We start from the raw sequence: 25,418 nt of genomic DNA, 5'->3' as shown, positions 1-25,418 counted from the left end.
TAAAACAATTGCACAGTCTTGTTGCTCTGAATATGTACTTCGATTCTTCTTATCTGGCAAACTGCATTGAAAATGGCCAAAAAAATACCTCTTGCATCAACGTGCATCAGACAGACTGGATTGTGGTCGTAACTTCTTGCATCATGTTTGTTTTGTTTTGTTCAAGCAGTGCAGATACACAGGGATTTCTGGTGGATCTAGTGGATGGACTGCTTGAAGGAAATAATGAACATTTTCTGAAAATGTACTCACCCTCAGGCCATCCTTCTTAATAAAGCACCTCTCAGCAATGAAAATATAGCTGTACTCCAATTACTTACTGGTGTAGCTATCCAGTTTTGGATGAATCACGTTCACTTTTCCATACTTCTCTGCCTCTTTGGCTGCCTTTGCAGACCACGTCCCTGTGACCAGATAATCAGCACACCTGTCCTCCTTCAGACCAATTAGATTCAGAGGAACCCCGCTGAACTGTCCCGAGCCTCCGCCTTGCAGGAACAGTATCTTATAGTTTTCAGGGACATTCCTGTTCAGAGTGAATGCAAAGAATACATTTGCTATGGATTTTGAATGAAGACATCTCCAATTTCTAGTTGAGGGACAGATGTAAACACTCACAGAAGTTCACGGAGAAGGTTTTCAGTAGTGTTTATAATCTTGGAAAAATCAGACGATCTGTGGCTCATTTCTGGATGCAAGAGAGAAATAAACACCTCAGAAACATTGTATTACACACAGAAATTAAAACATTAAAAAATGCAGATCCTTACCAAGAATGCTTATCCCAGTGCCACTGCAATCCAGCAGCTCCTTCTGTGCTTGGAGTAAAACCTAAGAATAGAAAAATATCCAATAAATAACTTAAACTTTTATTTCATTCAAAACAGGTTTGCTTTGCCTTTACTACCATTAACAAAAGGTCTTTAGAACTGGCTTTTAAAGGAATTGATCACTCAGGAATGAACATTTTCTGAAAATGTACTCACCCTCAGGCCATCCAAGATGTAGATTAGTTTGTTTCTTCATGGGAACAGATTTGGAGAACTTGCTCAGCAATGGATTCACTGCAGTGAATGGGTGCCGTCAGAATGAGAGTCCAAACAGCTGATAAAAACATCACAATAATCCACAAGTAATCCACACCACTCCAGTCCAGCAATTAATGTATTATGAAGTGAAAACCTACGTGTTTATGAGAAACAAATCCCCAAAAAGGTGTTAAAAAAGGTGTTTTTAACTTTAAAGCATTGCTTCCGGCTAAATACGAGTCCTCTATCCATAATATTGCTTTCTCCAGTGAAAAAGTCATCTAGTCTGAATCAGGAGAGAAATATGCTCAGCACCATTTACAAGCCAAAACAGTCCAAAACAATTCTGAACAAATATGTGGGTTGATTTTTATGTTACAGGACAACAGGAGATGGACTTTTTCATTGGAGAAAGTGTTATTATGGATTATTAGCTCGTATTTTATCCAGAAGCAATGATTTGACGTTAAAACATATTTATGTAGTTTTTTTTTTTTTTTTTTTTTTTTGAGTACATTTTCAGCAAATTTTCATTTTTGGGTGAACTATTCCTTTAAATACTCTTTAACACGATCCTAGGCAGAGTTTCATTGGGATAAGATAACTCACCGTAGTCATAAGCGAGCGCATTGCATTGCCCACACAATTACTGTAATTACTTTTCTTGGAATGAGAAAAAGGCTATTTGCAAGAGCGCAGTAATGGCTGCCAATTTGCTTGTGATTTGCAAACGATGCATTTCTCTCGAAAAACGTCTGCAGTCAACAACGATCGGTCACCTTAATATGCTATACTCATTTAGCCACTTCTTCACTGAATTGGAGCTTTAGACACCCACTTCAAACAACGCGAGGATTTCTGGACAAATGGTTCTTGCTTTTGATGTCGCGTTTGGCCATTCAGCTTGCGTTTTAAAGACAAATAGGGTCTTTGGTATTCCACTTGTACCATGCAGAGAGGCAAACAACGCTTTGAACTACTTTGTGCTTTATTTTGATCCTTGGGTCTGACCCCCAAAATGCTGATCACAATTTCAAGAGTCTCTTCATCTTGACATTTGCTGCCTCCTCCTTGTAAGGACACATTAATATCGAATTCGCTCCCTAATGAGTAAAATCATGCATTATCCAACAACACTAATTAAACTCCAAGGTTTCCCTTAAAAGAATCCATGAATAAAATCAATAAAGATACTCTGGTTGGTTGAGAGCTGCTATTTTAAAATATTGTTTATGCTATGAATTATGTATGACTTACTTGCTGAAGTTCACTTTATAACTTTCAAACATGAGAAGTATCTGAACAAGCACATTTTCATGCTTTTTAAAGCACACGTCATAATAAGAAAATGATTTCTGGCCACTATTATTGCACAATGCAAAGCCTAGTTAGAAATCACATATACTATAAGCCTAAGACAGTGGTTTTGACATGTTTGATCAGCATTCATGGTAAACGAACAGGCCTGTTCTGATTTTGCAGTGTATAGCATGTATACTGAGCGCAGTATGTATGTTTTTTGTGTGTGTGTGTGTGAAGTGAATATCCAAATGATTTATTACATTTGGCAGAATGTGCACTATACAGCGTGCAATGCTGTATTACACAATGAAATGTTGTCGACTTGACCTTTCATTTCCAATATGACAAATGAACCAGAAATAAGCTTTTTTTTTCAGTTCAGTTCAGTTCATACATATGTGTGTGTGTGTGTGTGTGTGTGTGTATATATACTTATTTTATTTTAGTTATTTAACAAGGCAACATTTCTCTCTTTCAGTTAGTTTAACTTGATGTATTCAAATAACTAAAACGAAAACTTAAATAAAAATGAATAAAAACTAAATAGACATATTTAAGAACAACGAAAACTAATACAAATTATGAAAAGACAACAAAATTAACTAAAATGAACAAAATGAATGTCAAATTAGTGATATATATTATTATTATTATTATTATTATTATTATATTCATATAATAATTATTTTATTTCAGGTAAATTTCAATGAACAAAAATGCTTTTTTAATGGTTTTAGTTAATGACAATAACCCTGGATTGAACTACTTGAAATGATGTGTGTGTGTGTGTGTGTGTGTAAGCTATAAAATATAGAACAAAAAGTCTATGTAATATGTACAGTATATATAAATATTCATTCATTCATTCATACATACATACATAGACTTTTTGTTCCAGGATCAGCAAAACATGTCAAGAACAAAGTGAATTAATTGTGCCTTTATATCCCACATTTGCAGTTTCATTTCTCTTAATTGCGACTTAATAATCAGAATTTGAATTTCTTATTTTCATCTCTGAGGTGGAAACAAACTTCCATACTTCTCACTCATGATAAAAACAGGCTACAATAAAAACACAACCACCTCCAAGCTCAATACACGGCCATCCTGTAGACTTGATTATCTATTTTTTTCCATCGAGGCATGTTTACACATCAGCCCCTTATTGTATTTCCTGATCTTATCCCATGGCCTTTTCATTTCCTGTTACCATCTTTCATTTTGTTTCACTGGGAACCAGTGTCTCTGCCAGGCCCAGTCGACAACTCAGCGCTAAATAGCGTTTATATATTTATTTATTTTATTTTTTATTTATTAATTTTTTTTGTTCATCTCCTCCGTCTCGCTCCCATGTTTGGCTGATAGTGTAGGTAGACTCCTCTCCAAGGAAATATAAGGGTTGGCAGGGAATTCATTTAATTTATTGTACAATTGATCCCATGGAGAAATGAGAGGGGATGGAGAGGGAGGTTAGCGAGCGAGGGTTAATGCGGAGGGCTGGCTCCGTTTCAAGGGATTCTGATTGGAAATAATGGTGCAAAAGTCTCAATTTGAGGCGATTACACCGAGCTGCTTCCAGATATTTCCCTTCGTGTCAAATCTCCAGCCCTCTGTCAGCGAGGACTATAAATAGCAGTGGGAACGGATTACAATTCCACATTTGCTGGTTTAAAATTATTAGCCACTTCCGCCTTTCTTCGCCCAGGAATCCCGCCGAGAGCGCCAAATAAGTGTATCTGATAGCGTTTCCAATCTCCTATCCCGCTCTCTCAGACGGTGACATTCAGAAGCGGTCAGAAATGAAGAATGTACTTTGTCATGGTTCAGTAATTTCTAAGTATGGCCATAAAGGACTGGATTTAAGAGCAGCCTGCTTTGTGCCAGCTCTCCTCGGGAAGGGATTTTGTCTTTTTACTGTCAGCGACACCACAGAGCGAGGCGCTCTCGTGCAGGAATGACACCTGCTGAGTTATAGACGTGTCACCTTGGGTTGGTCTTCACAGGTGATATTTCAGAGTGTGGCATGGTGGGTAAAGCGCATCAGTTGTTGCTGAAATCATCTGCCGGCTGTGGGAAGAATTTACTTAGAGCTGGATCGAGCGATGCTTCGCTCAGGGGGTCAGAGTTTGGCCGGCTACATTTTTTTGCCTCGCTTTTCGGTATAAATGTGACCCTGTGAGAAAATCGCCTTTAATGTTGTCCAAATGAAGTTCTTAGCAATGCATATTACTGATCAAAAATTACGTTTTGATATATTTACGGTAGGAAATTTACCAAATATTTTCATGGAACATGATCTTTACTTAATACCCTAATGATTTTTGGCATAAAAGAAAAATCAATAATTTTGACCCATACAATGTATTTTTGGCTATTGCTACAAATATACCCCAGCGACTTAAGACTGCTTTTGTGCTCCAGGGTCATATATATCTAAACATAAAACACACACACACACACACACACACACACATATATATATAAATCTAAAAAAAAAACTGAGAAGCAAAAATGCATAAGTGATTAAGTGATTAGGTTTGTTTCCATTGAAATCTAGCAGAATTAATTAAATGAAATTTAATGAGGTTTATGCTTAAAACAAGAAAAACTACTTGTCAGTGGGGTAAGGAAAATAAAAAATGCACAAATATTTTATATAATTTGTAATATTAGATATTATATTTAAAATGATAAATTTGATTTTTTTTTTAAGCATAAACCTCACTAGTTTTTGTATGACCATGATATCATAAGAATAAAACTACTTTTTTTTTCCATACCACTGATATGACTAGAGTCTTCACTTAATGTTGGTATATAATTTAAAATGTTATTGAACTAAACTTTTTATGTGGCAAAAACACTAGATGTTAATGTGTCAAGGCCCTTGTACAGTAATGAACTGTGTGATTTGTAATAATTATGCAGTGGCCCTGAAAATTATGTGGACACTTAAAGAGACAGAAAACACAAAAACATGTTTTTAACCCCATTGACTTTCATTATATGAAAAAACAAAAAAACAGCTTCTTCAAAAATATCTTCTTTTATGTTCCGCAGAAGAGAAAAGCCATACAGGTTTAGAAAAGCATGCATAAGTTTAATTTCTGCACAATCTTCGTATCTGAATACGTCTCGAAGCCTCCGTACGGTATGAGGGTTTCTGTGCAAACATGTTTGAGTTTCTAAGGTCCACGAAGTGAAGAGTTTTGGAGTGGACCGGACTGATTGTCACTCACTTATTTTAATCCCTGTGCCTGATTGGAGGAGTCCAGCTTTGATTCCCCCGCTGTGATTCTTTCTTTTCCCCCCATTTTCCTTCCTCAGGATTTCTTTATCGCTCAGCGCTATTAAAGTGCCCTCAAAAACCTCAGGCACATGTGGGTCAAATGAAGCAGATCTCATTTCGTGGACGGCAGCTTCTCTTCTACCTACACACGCCCGCGCTCATGATCACCCGCGTCTCAATGATTACTCTTACTTTTGATGCCGAGTGTCAGTCAGTCGCCCCCAAAAAGCCAGAGTCCGTCTGCAGGCTTCATCACTATTTCATGGACGGCCTTTCCTTGTGCTGCTGTCAGTCAAAATGCCAAATACAGACAGAATTTCTGCCGTGACCGAAATCTTCGGCGGTCAGACAGTCGCCCTGCATCAGCATCAGATGCCATCAGCCTTCAAAACAACAGACTCCTTTCCGTGATATAAGACACCTGATATCTCCGGTGTCCGTTATCCACAAAAGCGATCAGAGAAAAAAATGAGAGGGGGATTTAGTGACTGGCTCACTTCATCATGGCTCCTCAGAGGCCTGGAGTTACAGACATATCTACAGGCCAGCAGACAGAATACAAATCATACGTTGGCCTTCGGGGTAAATGGGGTCATTATAAACTGGCGGATATGATGCAGAATTGTTTTCTGTGTATCGCTGGGAGAGGCAGATAAATACGGTATTTATTAATATCTTGAAATGGCTTTTATTTTTATATTTTCAGTTTTACTTTTAGTTAAGTTTTAATAATTTTGCTATGTGCCTTTGTCATTTATTTTAAGGTTATAATAATAATAATAATAATAATAACTTATATTATGCAGAATTGTTTTCTGTGTATCGCTGGGAGAGGCAGATAATGCATGTAAAGATGCGCGGCTTAGAGAATAAATAGAGGTTTTCAAAGGGGATTGCGGTGTAGCACCAAACATGTTCGTTTTTCATCATCACCCTGAGACTATGGGATGCATACAGCTCTGTTCCAAAACCTGTTCTGAATAGGCAGCATCCTAACAGTGAATGAACAGCATTGTGTGCACCCTTGATGATGAATTCAGACGAGCTCAGTGAAAAACAGCCATCTGAGATGGAGTATGAAGCGAGAGAAAAGTAATTTATAAATGTATTTATATTAATATATAATATTCAATAAGAGATTTAGGGATGTCAAATAAGGATTTTAGTTTTATTTCAGTTTTAGTTTTTGTCATTTTAGTATGTAAATGCATCTAACCGAAGTCTTTTAAGTGTAAGATTGTAGTATTACATTTTATTCTATTTTAGCTTTATTTCACTTACCATAAATGACATGGCAGCTTAGAACAGTAGTCTATTCTTAATTAACTCTCTTTAGTAAATGAAATATGCAATCATTTATAATCGATTTCACTTGCAATTCATTCTGGGGTTGCCTTCTTTACAAACAATAGATGCAATTCTGCCGTAGATTGTGGCCTAAAGAAAGGATTGTAGCATCAGTCTGTAAATAGTTCTTATTGGCTGCTCAGTGCGTATTGGGCATTTGTTGTTTTCACTTTCTGGCAGGAGTGTAGCACTGATAATCAGGTGTTTTGTGAGCCGTGTGTGAAAAGTCATCTCTTGTGTCTTCACTGAGATGTTACAGTATGTTACGATGCTTTGACTCTAGGTAAGCAGCTCACTAGGTTTCGGATGTTGAACATAAAGTTAAAGCTGTTAAAGAGAAAGAGGAAGTATCGTGCTGCAGGGCATCTGGTTATTTTAATCTTAAGAAACAGTACAGTCCCTTTGGGGCAACCTGAGGTTATGTTCCTTACTCGGGCATGCGATGGTGACCTTCTGGGGTTTGATCGAAAGACCTTTGGGTTCTCAGCTCGAAGGTTTCAGAGACCACCGTATCTGTCCTGACCCTTACTCTGACCCAGCAAAACATACACCCGTTCAATCCAGACCAAGATCACGACCTCTTGGTTACAGAAATAGCTGGCTACTTTTAACAAACTGAAATTTAATGCAGCATTTATGTGAATTTGTTTTCAATGTTAATTCAATGTTGCCATTTTTTCATGCAAGGTCATGAAAATCATAAAATAAAATAAAAATAAATAATAAGTTACTATTTTTATTTAATTAGGTTAATTTAATCAATATTTTTATTTATTTGCAACATTATTTAAAAGAAAATCATGAATTAAATCGGAGTTAAATAACTAATTTTTATTTAAATAATGTAATAGCTATTCTATTTTACATTATTCAAAATTATTCAGAAGATAATAAATCCAAAATCAAATTAATACCTGGAATTAATTGAATAACCAGTTTTATTTTATTTTTTTATTTTAATTATTCAAAATAAAATTATAAAACAGATCTGAATTACTATTTTTATTCAGTTGGTTTAATAGCTATTTTATTTTATTTAAATTATTTTAAAATGTTGAAAAGAAAATCTGAAATTACTATTTTGATAAACATTTTATTTCTTTTTTTTATTTAAATTATTCAACATTATACAAAAGAACATTAGGCTAAATCAATCTGAAAGAATCCGTTTAGTTCATTTAAGAACTATTTTATTTTTACTTTATTTAAATTCAAAAGAAAACCATGAAATTAATCTGAAATATAATGACTATTTTTAATTAACTACTTTCTTTTTTTATTTAAAATATTCAAAGGAAATTCAGAAAAAAAAATTAAATGAATAAATTACTATTTAATTAATTTAATTAAATGTAATAACTATTTTTATTTTATTTGTATTTAAGCTATTCTAAATTAATCAAATGACTCTCCAGAACATCATTATGTATTTCAGAGCTTTTTGTATAAGCGGACACTTTACAGTCAGCAGCATCCTGGTGAAGCTGACATGCAGAACCAGTCACAAAAAAAACAGATGTAATCCATTCTCTTAACGTGCCCACACACACGGGACGCTCTTTTAAGGACGCTAAAAATGGGAGTCCCGAGTCTGAGGGAGAAAGTCTTTGGTGTATAAAACAGGAAAGATGTCTTCACAGTGGGACATCTGTGACAGCCGGAAAGATAAAAAGAGTGAGCCTCGGAGCATCAAGTGTTTTCCACAGTCAAGCGTGCACATTGTTTTGCATGGCAGTTCCTCAGCCAGAGTCCTAAATAGAGCAGCTTTCATCCCAGACAGACAGACACTGCCTCCACTGGTGTGTCTCCACTGCCCTCTGCTGACCGAGCGCTTCCCTACTCACCTTGCCAGAGCAGATCATTTTATCTCAGCGAGCAATCGGGTGTGTGTGGAAGAAGGGGAATTTATTATTATATCAAATCAATATGTAATTCCAGCCTAAGGGGGATTTTATTTGGGCTGGGTTGAATGTGAGATGGCTTTCTTTTGTCGGGAGATAAATGAGCTGTCTCTTGGTCACTCCTTCAAACCGGGCCTGGGAACAAATCCCTGAAGACAGCGGAGGGAAGGAAGATCTGTGCATCGACGGTGTCCTGATTAAAGCTGCATGCGGGATCACAGCTACAATTCATTTTTAAAGGAGGGATTGTTTGAGAAACGGCACTGAATGCAGAGGATGTCGCAGCTCTCCATCCTGTTGATAATGTTTGGTTTGGTTTAAAAGGAAATGGAAATCATGTCAGACGGGATTCCTTGTGTGCACAAGAGCACCAAAACGTATGCAGATGGTTCAAACGTCTTGCAAAAAAAAAAAAAAAAGTGTGCTTGTGCTCTTTCATTAATGAATCTAATGTTTCGTTCCGTTTAAGAAATAAATATGAAATAAAAGTGCTATTTTTAATCAATTTAATAACTTTTTCTATTTAAATCATTCAAAAGAAAAAAAAAAATGATATTCCTATTCCTATCATTATTTTTATTTTTATTATTCAAAAGAAAATCAAGAAATATTAAATAAAATTGCAGTTTTTTATTGAATAACTTTATTTTTCATTTTAAATTATTCAATATCATAAATACTATACCATTTTAATTTAATAACTATTTTTATTTCATTTAAACCAATCAAAAGAAAAACAAGAAATAAATCCAAATAAAATTACTAATTTAATTATCTATTTTTTATTTTATTTTAATTAGTCAAAAGAACATCAATAACCCTAAAAGACTATTCCTATTTTTTTTTATTAATTTAATAACACATTTTTATTTTAATTATTTAAAAGAAAATCAAGAAATATTACATAAAATTGCTATTTAATTAATTTAATGTAATAGCTTTGTATTTTATTCTTCATTTTTTTAATTATTCAATACAATTAAATACTATACTATTTTAATTTAATAAATATTTATTTTATTTTATTTTATTTATTCAAAATAAAGTCATTAAATGACTAATAAAAATCTAATAATTATTTACTTCAATAACTATTTTTTATTTTATTTTGTAATAAATGACACTATCTAATGCAATGCCATTCAGACAAGAAAGTGTCCAAATAATGGTTGGGTTCACTGCATAGAGGTTTATAATGTAAAATGCAAGCCAACATACATCAGTGCTATTTGCACACACACACACAAACACATCTAACCCAAACTATCAGCAATTTTGAGGGACGTGTTGATTTGAGGCTGCAAATAATATGTTCACATTCTATTTCAGGTCTTATTTTGAAATGCATCATCTTGCAATTGATTCACAAATCATCATCCTACTGAATGACAGAGAAGATTACAGATTCATATTACTAGCAAAAAAAAGAATATTTTAATGCCATAAACATACATTTCTGTTTATAAGCTTGTTGAAAGTTGGCATATAACCACACAGTTATTTCTATAATAAGAGTGCATTTATTTTTTATATTATTTAATTATATATATACTGTATATATAAGGGAAGGAGGATTGTTGAGTTACTCTTGGCTGCCATCATCATCTGTAAATTGGTTGCTTTATTATTTCACATAACACGCACCTGCCGCTTTCCTCGAACGACTCTCAAGTACATAGCCCTTAAACATTGCAGTGCAATGAATTATTTCATAATAGAACGCAACAGCCGGGTTCCTGAAGTACAAGTCCCATTCATTTCCTCCATAGAGAAACTGATTTGAATGACAATCTATAAACCTTTCAAGCAAGACCTACCGTGAGGCTGTTAAGTGATGAAATATGCTTCTGTAGAAGTCTGTGTGATTTTAACATCATTTTTAAAGCAGGCCTATTGTGTTTAATTACAAACTTCCCAATGACGAACAGAGCTACGATCCTGAGGAGAGATCGCTGCTACCATGGAAACGGAAACAGCAGGAAAAAGGGCAGAGCTCCCAATGATCATTGCGAATGATGTAATTGAGTCTCTACAGAATGTCTATACTCCCTCTATATATACACTGTGTGTGTGTGTGTGTGTGTGTGTGTGTGTGTTGGATAAAATGTAACTTGTTACCATGTGCTTTTGCATTTATTTATTTATTTATTTATTTAGTGTGTGTGTGTGTGTGTGTGTGTGTGTGTGTGTGTGTGTGTGTGTGTGTGTGTGTGTGTGTGTGTGTGTGTGTGTGTGTGTGTGTGTGTGTGTGTGTGTGTGTGTGTGTGTGTGTTTATCAGGTGTATTGTTTGATATATGTATAGGTACAAGTTACAAGAAAATACAAAAAAAGGAATTCTTCTGATAAGTTTCTGCTTAAATGTAATTTCACTCTATGAAAAAAAATTCAAACATATATAAATATTTTGCAATAAGAATTAAAAATATAACATTTTTAATACTTATAATTAATAAATCTCTTGTTTTATATTATTTTATATTATCTTACGCTTTCCTACACTCTCAGACTTTACTCTCAAATGTTTTTATTATATTATACAGTATTATATTATTATATTATATTATATATGTGTTTGTTATTATTATTATTATTATTATAATAAATCACATAAAACTGTTTCAAGCAAAGTTACAAAAAATAGAAAAATATAAATCCAAACAAATGAGGAAAAAAGTTTTGCTGTATAGTTTTTGATAATTGTTTGTGCATTAATCAAATTTTTGCTGAAGTACTACTTAAAATAAATATCAATGTTGTATTTTGTTTGGTATTACATTATCATTTCCAATGATTCTTAAATCTATATAATTGATTCATTGAAAAGACGTGATTGATAAGAATTATTCTGTAGGTTGTATGGACTATGCTCACTTAAGATGCTTTCTAATATTTTTGGATCATTTTATTCATTCATCCATTGCAGTTGCATGAAAAAGAGCGAGCAGTCTATTTTTCCTATTGAGTTCCGCCGACGAAAGAAAGTCATACAGGGTGAAATGAATGAATTTTTATTTTGGGAGGCTGAACTATTCCTTGAAGAACAAGAGCTGAATAAGTGAGTTAAATAAATGAGCCTGCAGTAGTCAGAGAATCCCTTGTTCCTAGTTTCTGGGTTTTTTCTTTCTCTCGCAGGGCCGTAAATTGCAAGCCCAGTGAAATAGACTCTCCGACTGGGAGACGCAAGTGCATCGTGGCTGCTTCTCAATTACATTCACCCAGTCAAGGGTAACAAAAAGTGTTTTGGATGCAGAGGAGATGGTATAGCGCGGAGGGGAAGAAGCATCATTCGTCTTGTGGCTGCCACATCCTGTCGCTCTGAAGGGGGTAGATGGGGAAGACAGATGTGATTATTGCACTGAAAGACAGAGCGTCTCACGCTCGCCAACAAATGAGCGCAAACCGAGGCTCTGCCAGAATTCCTAATGCTCTTTTAAAGTGAAGCCTGGCGCAGACAAACTTATTTGAAGCTGTCACTGCGTTTAATGCGTGTTTGCATTGAGATGCTCAAACTGACTCAGTCGTCAGAGGAGCGAGTGATCTTTGTTGACAGTAGTTTCCTTTACATGGGCACACGGATTTAATGAAAACATCATTCTAAAGAGATTTAAAGAGGATAGTTCAGCCAGAAATCAAAATTCTGTCATTTACTCACCCTCTATTTGTTTTAAGCCTGTATGAGTTTCTTTCAGCTGTTGAACACAACCAAACAGTTGACGGTAGCCATTGACTTCCATAGTATGGAAAAAATACAATGGAAGTCAATGGCTACCGTCAACTGTTTTACAACTGTTGTTCATTGGATTGAACAACAGTCATTTGAATAGAAATATATGTGACTGGGAATGTTGCGTGAGGACAAATTCAAGCTGGTGAATATGTAATGCAAATTCTGAGTAAAATATAAATAAAATAATAATGCTAATAATATTAATCATCATCATCATCATCATCATAAATAAAATGTTTCATAAATATTTGACAATCCCAGCTAACAGGAAACATTCTCATAACTTTCTGACAGGTTCCTTCAAAGTTATGAACAAACGTTCTTCAAGTAACGTTAATAGAACATTCATTCCAAGTTATGTTGTCTTTCTTTAATAACGTTCTTAAAATGTGCAATTATACATCATACATGGAAGATTTTTCTGAAACATTTTAACATTGTTAATTACTAGATTCAGATGGTTCAGAGAAGATTCAAAAAAAACATTATTTATGCATTGTTCATGGAAAGTTTTTCTTAAACATTTTAATTGAACCTTTCTCTAATACTTTAAACATTAATATATAATAGTTTCAGATGGTTCAGAGAACATTCAAAAGTAACTTTCTCATAATGTTTTCCAAAAAACAAATAATAATAATAATAATAATAATATTAATGATGGAACATTGGAACATTTTTTTTAAGCATTAAAAAAAAAACCTGGACGTTTGGAACATTCAGAAATATTATTTTCATAGCCAAATGGACGTTAAATATATAGCCTATATAACTATAATATGTAACTATTCTTGAAATAGTATTGAATAGGTTTTATACACACACACACATATATACATTATATATATATATATATATATGACACGTTTCTTGCGACCCTGTTGACTATTTGCTACAAAACGTTTGATGGTTCTGTGATCACGCCCCAATATCTTAGATATTTCAAGAGTGCTGCATCCCTGTGAAAGACTTTTTACAATTTTTGACTTTTCAGAGTCAGTTAAATCTCTTTTTTGGCCCATTTTTCCTGAGGAGAAGAATCTGCCTAATAATTATGCACACCTTGATATAGGGTGTTGATCTCCTTAGGCCACACCCTCCCTCGTTACACAAATACACATCACCTGATATGCATTAAATCCAATAAGCATTCAAGTTTATACAGCTTGGACTTGGAAATTATGGATAAAATGATGATATGGTCAAAATCATCACTTGCCTAATAATTGTGCACACAGTGTAGTTAAAATCTTAACCCAAACAGTCTTGTACCTCCAACAAAACTATTTCATTCTGGAAATAATTATAATATTATTATACAACTTTATTATAAAGTACTTAATATTTGCATTATTTGTAACCATATTTTAATATTTTGAGAGAGGTGCTTGTAAAACTCAATGCCAGGGTGTTTCGTGCTGCTGCTAGAACAAGCAATCGCAGGGTCTTTGGGGTTGTTGCTATGCCGTTGCTAGGGTATTCTGTGTGGTTTCTAGGTTGTTCTTATTGGTTTGAGTTAAAAGGCTCTCTGTATGATGTTGGCTGCTCTTACAATGTAAGTCTTGCATGCAAATGCATTGTCGATACTGAAGATAATATGCACATGCATCTAAATAATTAATAATGCAATGTGTTTTTGCAGTACAAAGCCTGTAACTTTTGGCAGATGGCATCACTGTAAGCGCCACTGACCTTCAGTTTCACGCTCTTTTAAAGCAAATGGCTCCTGACTGTTGTCCAGGTGATATTGCCAGGAACGTTGCAGAATCTTGCATCATGCTCACAGTAGAAAGGCAGACTAAATTGCAAAGTTGCTCTCCCTCAGAATTCCTGCAGAGAAATTCCAGTTTAAACGACTGAGTCAGTTTGCAGGGTAATTGATTAAAATGATATGAGAGTTGCATTAATAGGAAAAGATTCATGTTCCAAAACTTAGCGAGTGTCCTACATAGGTAGCATTTTAAGGCATCATACAGTAGGTGTGTCCCCTATGACACCTAAAGTCCTTCACAAGGATGGCAATCCCACAATACATCTGAAATGGCAAACACATTACACAATTATTGATTAGAAATAATCAGTGACTTTTCATTGCAAGCTTGAACTTGAAGCTTGCCAAATCTGAACAGATTGGTGATGTTGAAACTCTACAACAAAAACGTGAAATTACTGTAATAATATGAATAATAATAATAACATGATGATGATGATGAGGATGATGACAATAATAACAACAATAATTATAATTATTATTATTATTATTAAAAGTTATTATTGTTGTTATTAAGTAGGTACTGAAATATATTATTAGTAGTAGTAGTAGTAGTATATTTTAAAAATAACATTTTAGTAATGAGTTCCAGAAGCTTTTAATACCTTTACTGTAAAAGTTCAATTCAAGTTTATTTGTATAGCGCTTTTCACGATACAAATCATTGCAAAGCAACTTTACAGCAAATTAAGTTTCTACAATATTTAGTGGTAGCTTATCAGTGGTGACTGTCAGTTAATGTGGAGCTAACCCATTAAGGACCTTATATGTAAGTAATAATATTTTGTAACTGAAACGGAACTAAATAGGCAGCCAGTGCAGAGATTGTAAAATTGGGGTAATATGATCATATTTTCTTGACCTGGTAAGGACTCTAGCCGCTGCATTTTGGACCACCTGTAGCTTGTTTATTGAAGATGCAGGACAACCACCTAGCAGTGCATTACAATAGTCCAGTCTAGAGGTCATGAATGCATGAACTAGCTTTTCTGCATCAGAAACAGGTAACATTATAGTGGATCAATATAGTGAATCGATTCAGTTCCTTGATTCACTCAAATAAATGATTCACTGATCAAATACATGATTCACCCAATCATTTAAACCCCTACTTCTTCTGCTGTTCTTCAGTAGAATGTTTTTGAAAATAAGATGTTTTCTACTTGTATTGGCGAAATTTATTGTAAATTAATATATCATTTTCTTGTTTTTGTTATAAATATGTCATTTAAAAAATGTTTATAAATAATTACGTGACAGAAACTACAGTTTCAAAGTCTCTTCCCCAAAACTGTACCACACATACAGTAATCTCTTATCTGGATTTTCAATATATTTTGACACATTTGTGCAGCAATAAAAAAAAAAAAAATTTTTTTTAAGAAATATATATATATATATATTATTATTATTATTATCATGCCCTTTTTGTCAGACAGCTTCTCAGAGTCACTTCCTCCGACGGCACATTTCCAATCATGCCATTTAATATTCGCAATCTCCTTTAATTCGCCAGTCGTCTGCCCCCATTAAGCACTTTAATTGGCTCCAGAATGCGACCAAATCAATCACAGACCCCATTTTACATGCACTGAAATCAGAACACACCTAATCACCTGTAGGAATTATTAAGCAGGCGGCAAACGCATTTGATTGAAAATTTAAGTGAGACTTCAAGGGACATAAAGACAGAGCAATGCAGAGCAGATGAGTCCCCTGAAAAGAGACGGTAAAGCCATTTAACTTTTGTGGTGGAGACATTGTCAAGATGAAAGCACTTCCATGAAGAGATTCATTTGGATGGTCCTCATTATTCCCTCAGTCAAATGAATAAAACATCTAATGCAGAAATTAGTGGCAGAACTTTTGAGGTGATTTGTTCATGATCAAATCTAGCATGCAGCCTCCAGTTCTCAACCTTTTTTGGCCCACGAATCCGAAAGAGAGGCCCGGATTTCTGCTTATCAAAGCTTGGCATTTTATACTTGAATAAGTGCACTATCTTTGCAACTGGATTTAACTTTGGTAAATGTGCTAGCAAACAGCCTTTTGACTTTTGTTTAGTCACCTTTGACCTGTTTATTTCAGTATTTTAAGTCCAAGAGAAGATGCATATTTAGATTTAGCTTACAGCTATAAAAACTATGCTTAAAAAACCTTCATGCATAAACTATCATTAAACATCATAAAATCTCAACTCTAAGACTCTGCTCTAGGCTGAGGAGGATGTGTCATTTTCAGTGTTCTGCACTATTGTACCTGAGTTCAGATATGAAAAGAGTCACGTCTGATTTGATGTTAATGATGTTATCGGTTCTTAAGTGTTCCGCAATCAACACTGAGGCAGGTTTCAATAAAAGAAGCAGCATGTTTCAGAGCTACATTGAAAAAAAAAATTGATGAAGAAACCATTTTCACTCAGAAATTGCTAGTATCTGAAAGTAAGACTCTAAAAGTAACACATAGAATTAAACATGAGATATGAAAGTACAAAGCCTATTGCAACATGCCCGTTTTTTACTTAGAAATATATATTATGTATACACAAACCTTTATTTTGGATGTGATTCATTTACGATTAATCGATTTGACAGCACTATATCTATATATCATATCAAGCATTCTGTAAAACAAAAGAAAAAGTCATGCATGTTGGAACAACACAAGGATGAATAAATGATGGCAGAATTTACATTTTTGGGTGTATTTTTCATTTTAAACCTTAAACACATTATTTGCTCATTATTATATGCAAACAATTAAAAAATTGATGTGCGTTCAATTGAGATTCATTTTACCATTTTGAGTATTAGTTATTATTATTATTATTATTGTTGTTGTTGTTTTTGTTTTTGTTGTTCTTGTTGTCTCCATATTGTCCCATTGCAACACATGCATTTGATTATGAATCAAATATATATATATATATATATATATATATACCTATCATTATGAGTTCATTCCATAGGTGTAATGGTTTTACTACTGTACAAACTGTATTTTCTATCTCCTTACTCTAACCCTAAACTTACCCTTACAGGAAACTTTCTGCTATTTCAGATTTTCAAAACATTTAATTTTGTCTGATTTATAAGCTTGTTTCCTCATGGGGACCAAAAAATGTCCCCACAAGGTCAAAATGTACTGGTATTACTATACTTGTCGGGACATTTGGTCCTCATAATGTTGGGAATACCAGGTACATATGTACGTATCAGCACAGATATCTAATAACACACAGCTGGACTGCTGAAAGAGTCTTCTTATGGACTTAAAAGTGAACACTTGAAGGCACTCGAAGATATCAGGATATCTGGTGAGGATTATGTGATAATAATCAAATACCTCTTGTTATACATGTTACCAGCCTGCTATCTGAATTGTCAAAGATACCTATCTTATCTTGAGTTTTTCATGTGCTCTTCATGTGGTGGGCACTTTCAAATTCAGAGATGAGTCAAAATCGACCAGAATCAGTTTTCTCTCTGGGGGGAGAAAAAAAGAGAGAGATTTATTTCATATACATTAATGCATTTGGCAGTGCTTTTATCCAAAGTGACCTGCAATGCATTCAAAGAACACATTTAAATAGTTCATGCATTCCTCAGGAATCAAACCCCATGACCTTGCCAATGCAGCATTGCACTAAAAATTAAAAAAAATAGTACTGTTTTTTGGACAGGTACCATTTACCGCTACCTTGGGGTCACATGTAAACGCTGCTCTTTTATTGTCTGATGATACTTTACCATAGTACCAGTGACAGGTAAACCTGCGAGATTGATGATCATTGGAGAAATAGCTGAGTTGAGATATACAAGCTGCAAAGTGTTTGTCCCCCTACAGCTGCTACAGTCCTCCTGTGAGAAAAACCTCCTAGTTTGTGAGATGATAGATATTGATTTAGGTGCTGGTACAGCAGCGTGCTATGGTAAATCTGTCTAAATGAAATAAATTGAGGCAAATGAGCCAAAGCTCCAGACAATTTATCATTCTTTTTCCTTTATGCCAAGTCCTCCATCTCGCTTATTAAGGCTGCTGCTGCTGAAACAGGCATCTAACATGAACAGTGCATGAGTTAAAATCATTTACAAGCTGAGTTTGAAGTCATAGTCGAAGATAGTGCGTATAAACCCTCCACAGCACATGAAACATGGCAGAATGGCTATATACATTAAATACTCATTATATGCACTCAAAAGTTTGGACTTTCCACAGTTTGCTATCGCCAGTCATATTTTCATGGTGAATGCTCATAAAAGATAAACGATTCAAGATTGTGATTAATGGGACATGGGTATAATTTGTTAATAATGCAAATATTGTAAAGCGTTTCCAATAAAAAATAAATAAATAAATGACCCAATGTTTTGGTTGCATATTTGATAAACTGTCAAAAGAAAAACAAAAATGATGGGCATTTAAAAAAAAAAAAAAAAGGCAGCTTTTAAACTTCAGTACCAAATAATGACCAGAAGAGGGAGCCAGTAAACAGAGATTCATTCCCACAATGATCAGAGGAATTGCACATTTCTCATGTTATATCAGCAGCACCATTTTATCCGTTTATTTTTGAGCTTGATCATTTTGAGTTTTTAAGTTCTTTATTTATTGGGCTATTATGTTGCTTGGAGTTTGATTTCTTAGTTTATGCATTCAGAGACGTTTTAGGAGCAGGTTTCTGATTGTTAACGAATCCATATGACAAACTATTCTATTATTGGCTATATTTGGCTTTAAAACGGATTTCAAATATTTCTACAGCAAATCACCACAATCATCGATGGCAATAATATTCAGCGTCCAATTTTAGAAATAAAAATACATTTACTAACTGAATGAGTCAAGCTTATTTGGTGTGGAGTTTACACTCGTAAAAATAAAGGTTCCAGTTAGAACCTAAACAATGTTTGCAGCCGGATGACATTAGAAAACGTTTATGCAAATTTTTGAGGAAAAAAAGAAAGAAAGTCAATAGTTATTGAATATAAATTTTCAAAGATTGAACATGTCTGCATACTGTATTTACATGCACAGTATGCACTACAGTGGCATGCGAAAGTTTGGGAACCCCTTGCAGAATCTGTGAAAATGTGAATAATTTTAACAAAATAAGAGAGATCATACAAAATGCCTGTTATTTTTTATTTAGTACTGTCCTGAGTCAGATATTTGACATTTGCATATTTGAACCCTTTCCAGCAGTGACTGTATGATTTTGAGATCCATCTTTTCACACTGAGGACGATTGAGGGACTCAAACACAACTATTAAAAAAGGTTCACACATTCACTGATGCTCCAGAAGGAAACACGATGCATTAAGAGCCTTTTGCATTAAAACTTTTGAACAGGATGAAGACGTCCCAATTTTTCTTATTTTGCTGAAATATAATTTTTTCCCATTTAGTACTGCCCTTCGGAAGCAACAGAAGATACTTGCATGTTTCCCGTAAGACAAATTAAGTACAATTTACCTTGATCTTCAAATTCTTAATGCATCGTGTTTCCTTCTGGAGCATCAGTGAATGTGTGAACCTTTTTTAATAGTTGTGTTTGAGTCCCTCAGTCGTCCTCAGTGTGAAAAGATGGATCTCTAAACATCTTTTATGTAAAATATCTTACTCAGGACAGTAATAAATAAAAAATAGCATGCGTTTTGTATGATCTCTCTTATTTTGTTAAAATTATTCACATTTTCACAGATTCTGCAAGGGGTTCCCAAACTTTCGCATGCCACTGTTTATATGCATGTTGTTGATAAAGTCGTACCGTTCTGTACCGCTGGGTGGCAGTAATATGGTTCAGTAAATTGATTAATCAGTGCTCACTTATTTGAAATCCAGCCAAAACATTTCCAACCAAGATTTCCAGCTGACCGTTAGCACAAAGCTGCTTCATTTGTAGGCTATGTTTTTACAATAATTTATAAAGCAAAATAGAAGCAGTTTTATGGATTAACGGGAAGATGATTAAACAAAATGTACTCAAATTTAGAGTCTAAAGTGCAATGCCTGTTTTCTGCCTGTTGATTTGACGCCTTGTTCAAAACAGTCTTGGATTTGGACATTTTTGTAAATGTTGTCCTCCAAACTAAAATGTCAATACTATAATATAAGTTTTATTATTTCAGATTTTAACTGAAAAGTTTAATTCTCTTGTTAGGACAAGGATATTTGGCAGGTCTGGGTTATATTAAAATTTATTGGCTGTTCTTTCTCTCTGTATAATATAGATTATTTATAAAAAATAAATAAATAAATAACTACTTTATTTAGTACAGATCTGTTATGTAATGCTTTGTTGTTTGTTTTTTACTCTGGATAGCATTTTAAAGGGTAAAAACGATGAAAATGATTTTTTCATCAAGATTTTCTATGTTGTCTGTGAATGTATACGTATAAAAAATATATTTAAAAAAATGTTTTTGTAGTCAAGATTTTAAGCTTTGATATAGACAGTGAATAAACGTTCAGTGTGACAACTAACCCCAGTTTCCTCTATTGTAAATGTTATATATTGGAAGAATTAATTCAATATGACAGCCTTTACTAATAATTTGAACTTGACTAATAAAGGACAACATAATGAGAAAAAGGTTTTTCTTTAGCTTTGAGCGTATTATTCTCATGTTCTGTTGATGTCCTAAAGACTCACATGCTATGTAAAAAATAATGATAGTGATTTCATAATTTCTCTTTAAATTGTTTAATGTCCCTCTGACCAAAATCAAAATCCAGTACAGATATTAAAGTTTTAACCATTTTTTTTTTAGATCAAGTATAGTCTAGTAAAGAAGTCTTAGCATGTGAAAATCAATGCAATTTTGTAAAATAATGCTTCGTACCTGTCGTTTGAAGCATGACATTCTCTATGTTTGTTTATGATGCTCTGATAAATTGTTTATAAGTGGTTTTTGTATGATGTGATAATTAGCCCCCTATGTTGAGGATAAGTTTGATCTTAAAAGGGGTTTGTGGGAGAATCATGGGATCAATGTTCAGTTCCTTGAAACTTTAGAAGAAATACTTAAATGGTAATAATACTACTACTACTACTACTAATAATAATAATCTTTATTTTGAGTATAATATTTGATACATAAAGCTTTTGTAATAATAACAGTCTTTTAAAAATTGCTTGTAAATTTCTTTATAATATTGGATTCAATCTTTGTGTTTACTCATTTTCTTTCAATTAGCACAGGTTTTGTATTTCTTTTTGGAACTGATCATAGGTCTCATTGATTTGAGCTTATGAGCCTTTTTAAATAAAAAAAAAAGAAAAAAAGAAAGAAAGAAAAAAAAACATTATTTGTGGATAATTCTGGAAATGTTCATTTAAAAACTGAGGTGCATAAGCTCCGATAAATAATTAATCAGTTTCAAAAAGAAATGCAAAACCTGTGTTAAGTGAAAGAAAACAAGCTGACAAAAAGATTGAATCTTATAATAGCATAATAAGACATTCGCAAGCAATTTTTATTTTTTATTATTTGTAGGCAGGTCCTTTTTGACCAGGAATGCCACAAGTGGAAAATCCCCAAAAGTACAAAAATTATTCATTTGTTTTTGATAAGTTGTTGCGTGAGAAAAGTCAGTATTTGGTCCAATGTGATAACATTAACTGCATTTTCGGGAAAAGGAAAATAGGACAGAGAGAGAGCTTTCGTTATAAAGATTTTATTTCCCGAACATGCTGAAGAAAAACAACAGAATTACAGTTAGACAACCCTAGAAACAAGTTCAAACTGGACAACTTCCTTCACCCTCTTACAAAAACAACATCAGTGGTTAGAACACAACAAGTCTATAATACACTGCAATGAATAGAAAATACAATAGAAAAGATTCGCACAGCGGCAGCTCAAAAGAGTATGAGTGATATTTAAACTGCAAACATTTACAATTTCCCTTTTGTTGCTGTAACTCAATGTTGTCAGTATGATTCAATATAAACAATAGTTTTGATTCAAATAAAAACAGTTAATGAAGATGTTACAATTTTTTTGGTTACCTGACAACAACGAATTAAGGTTTTGTTACACATTTAACCCCAGAATTAAACATTATTGTATGATCTTACATATTTTACTAAGGAATATGAGGTCAAATGCATTATTCTCTACACCCAAACAGTTAAATCAATTGATATAAATAATAGTAAGCAAATGAAATAAATACATCCTGACTTGTGAAAACTCTGTTTATGGAAAACACATTGTAGTGAAATAAGGGACCATCAAGAAATGTAATATTTACTAAAAAGCTGTAAATGTTTGTACTTTAGTTAAAAAACAATAAGATAATACAAAATGTAACAGAAACAATAAAATTAGAAGATAAAAAGTCTCTAACATTCTGTACAAAAAATAGACTGAAATATCATAAAAATACATTTAAAAAAAAGTAGCACCAGTAATTTAAACCAGATTCCATTTGCAAAATGTTGCATATTGACTCAATAAAATATAAACATAAATAAAATAATTATATTTTGTGAACACTGACAGAGGAAACATCACTGCCATGTATTTACAACTACTTGCTAAATGTATTTGAAGTGGTTTGGCAGAGACTTATAAGACCAATGAAATGCTCCATAATTTTACTGTTTTTCCATGTACATCTGGAAGAATCCAGTTTTTGTTTTGTTTTTATTGTCAGTTCAGTGCTTCTCCAGCCGACAGTACTTGCATAAAAATTATTATTTCAATCTTGAATATAGATTTAAGTATTATGAAAAGCAGCTTCACTTAAAGCTAAGATGAATTAGTTTCTACACTGTAAAAAAATAATAATAATTTAAAAAAAAATATATCTATATATATATATATATATATGTGTGTGTGTGTGTGTGTGTGTCTGTCTGTGTGTGTATATTACTGGAGTATGTTTTAAAAGAAAATACACCATAATAATTATTTCCATTAAAAAAATAATAAAAAAATGTAGTGGTAGCTCATTATCCATTAAATTACTGGACATTTCCGTTACTCTAAAACACAACGCAATGCAATGCAAAATTGAAAATACAGGTAAAACAGGTAAACCTAAATAAATAAATACAGAAAATGATTTATTAAAAATAAAGTACATTATGCCCTATTTTTACAGATTTTTTTGAGTTTACTATTTCAGTCTTCTTAAAAATTTCACATTTAAATCAATGTTACTTGCTGTTTCTTTGCAAAATGTACTAGCAGTTTCTAAACTAAAACTATTTCAAAGTAAATCCTACACCATATTTCTTTCAGAGTATGTATTTAAAATCAATAAATATATGATGCAATAATATATTTTATTGTTACCTATGCTCATCTAGTTTTTAAATAAAATTCAGTACAGTTTTAGTAAATATAATTTTTTTATCTTTGGAGTTGCACTTCCAAAAGGACAGATTCTATATCTCTATTAAAAAGCAAAATTGTAAATAAAACCACATTAAGTACATTAGCCAAAATAAATAAATACAATTTAAATAAACTTTTCAGCAACCGTGTACAGTTTCTATAGCCATTTAAAAATTATTTTAACAATTGTTGATTGAATTTCTTCAGGGTGTTCGTGTGTGAGATTTCCCAGCTGAATGGTCTGCCAGTCTGCTTGACCTTGGGTCACCAACAGTGACAATTCCTGGCTTTGCTTTTTCAAGACAAACAAAAAATTCGCCTGGCCCCCTAAAGTGGGAGGAGTCTGCTGCCATTTTAAGAGAGGAAGAGACACAGAGAGGGAAAGAGAGAGAGAGATAAGGAAGAAGGTGCAGTGAGAGAGAAAAGGCAAATAGGAAAAAAAAGCAGCAAAGAAACAGGATGGTTCCTCTTCCTGCTTGTCCGCCATTCTTCATTCTTAAAGAATGAACTTCCTTCTTCATCCTCCTTTTTCTTTCTCTTAGATGCAAAATGGTTGAAATTATTTACAATTCTCCCACTTGTATTTTGTTCCGTTCTGTATCAGTTCTCAGAACTATTTTTTTTGTTCTTCTCTTTTCTCCAGGTCTCTGAGCTTCATCATATCCTCCCTCTTTCCCTCCCTCCAAAATGGAATTGCATCCTTTGTCCGGAGACACAGGGGAACGGGGTGTTGACCAAGAGGCAGCCTAAGTCGAATGTGACCCCCTCGTCCACGTGAGGCCTGAAATCTGCCCCCATTGAGCGAAAGAGCCTCTTCTCAAAGTGCTGAATTGGAATGGGGGTTGGGAAGGTTACAAGCCAGCGATCAAGCACAAGACCTGCCCGTAGCTCGCTCCAACTCTGGCCGTCTGAAGACTTTCTGAGGAACAAAGAGGAAAACATGCACATGTTCTGCTTTATCAAAAGGAATTCCACCTAGTTAACATGAACACATTATGTTTAAACAATACAGCATAGATGTACATCATAGCTTGCTTATTCTTTCTCTCTTTGCATGTGTCATTGCAAACCTTTCCATCTTTACAATTAAAAAACTTTGTAAATATGTACCAAATATTATGCTTGCATTTTGTGTATATCCAAATTGTACATTTTATAAGAATTTCCTCACACATTGAACACAGATGCTCATTGTATTTAAGCCAATGATTTCTAATTTTATGCTATGAATGTATTTTTTCATCAACTGAAAATAAAGGGGTATAAAAAGAAGAGGAAGAATGCATTATCTGTTTATGATTCACTTAAAAAAATCTAATGGTGTCTATGTTAATTGTTAAAAACATATAAAAGGCATTAAAACTTGTATTTTTTAACCTTTTTGAAAACCATACTCTAATGCATTGCACACCGTCTTTCTACTACTTCCAAATTTCACATTTAATTCAATTTATTTGTTGATTCTACACCAGTTTTTGATTTCTAATGTGTCATTGCAAACCTTTCCATCTTTACAATTAAAAAACTTTGTAAATATGTACCAAATATTATGCTTGCATTTTGTGTATATCCAAATTGTACATTTTATAAGAATTTCCTCACACATTGAACACAGATGCTCATTGTATTTAAGCCAATGATTTCTAATTTTATGCTATGAATGTATTTTTTCATCAACTGAAAATAAAGGGGTATAAA

The 25,418-nt window shown here is 33.5% G+C and overlaps 1 protein-coding gene across 1 annotated transcript; it reads right to left on the bottom strand.

Moving 5' to 3' along the window:
* Window positions 1-312: 312 nt before the first annotated feature.
* LOC107730388 (phosphoserine aminotransferase-like) lies at window positions 313-24,798 on the bottom strand. Its single transcript, XM_016541217.1, has 5 exons — window positions 24,791-24,798; window positions 24,456-24,639; window positions 771-831; window positions 619-688; window positions 313-526 (listed from the first exon to the last, which is right to left on the bottom strand). Exons 1-5 carry the CDS (start codon window positions 24,796-24,798, stop codon window positions 313-315), a joined length of 537 nt encoding a protein of 178 aa, XP_016396703.1.
* Window positions 24,799-25,418: the final 620 nt, after the last annotated feature.

This window comes from Sinocyclocheilus rhinocerous, unplaced genomic scaffold, assembly GCF_001515625.1.
Source record: "Sinocyclocheilus rhinocerous isolate Xijiao unplaced genomic scaffold, SAMN03320098_v1.1 scaffold548, whole genome shotgun sequence".
NCBI classification, from domain to species: domain Eukaryota; kingdom Metazoa; phylum Chordata; class Actinopteri; order Cypriniformes; family Cyprinidae; genus Sinocyclocheilus; species Sinocyclocheilus rhinocerous.
Note: the sequence above shows the minus strand (reverse complement) of the source record. Positions and strands in the feature narration are given on the sequence as shown.

What these genes read in the sequence shown, in the direction of transcription:
- LOC107730388 (XM_016541217.1), bottom strand. An exon ending in TCGACTTAGGCTGCCTCTTG is followed by an intron (nt 832 to 24,455) that starts GTCAACACCCCG and finishes TTCTATTCTTAG; the next exon opens with GTTTTACTCCAAGCACAGAA. An exon ending in AACCTTCTCCGTGAACTTCT is followed by an intron (nt 527 to 618) that starts GTGAGTGTTTAC and finishes CACTCTGAACAG; the next exon opens with GAATGTCCCTGAAAACTATA.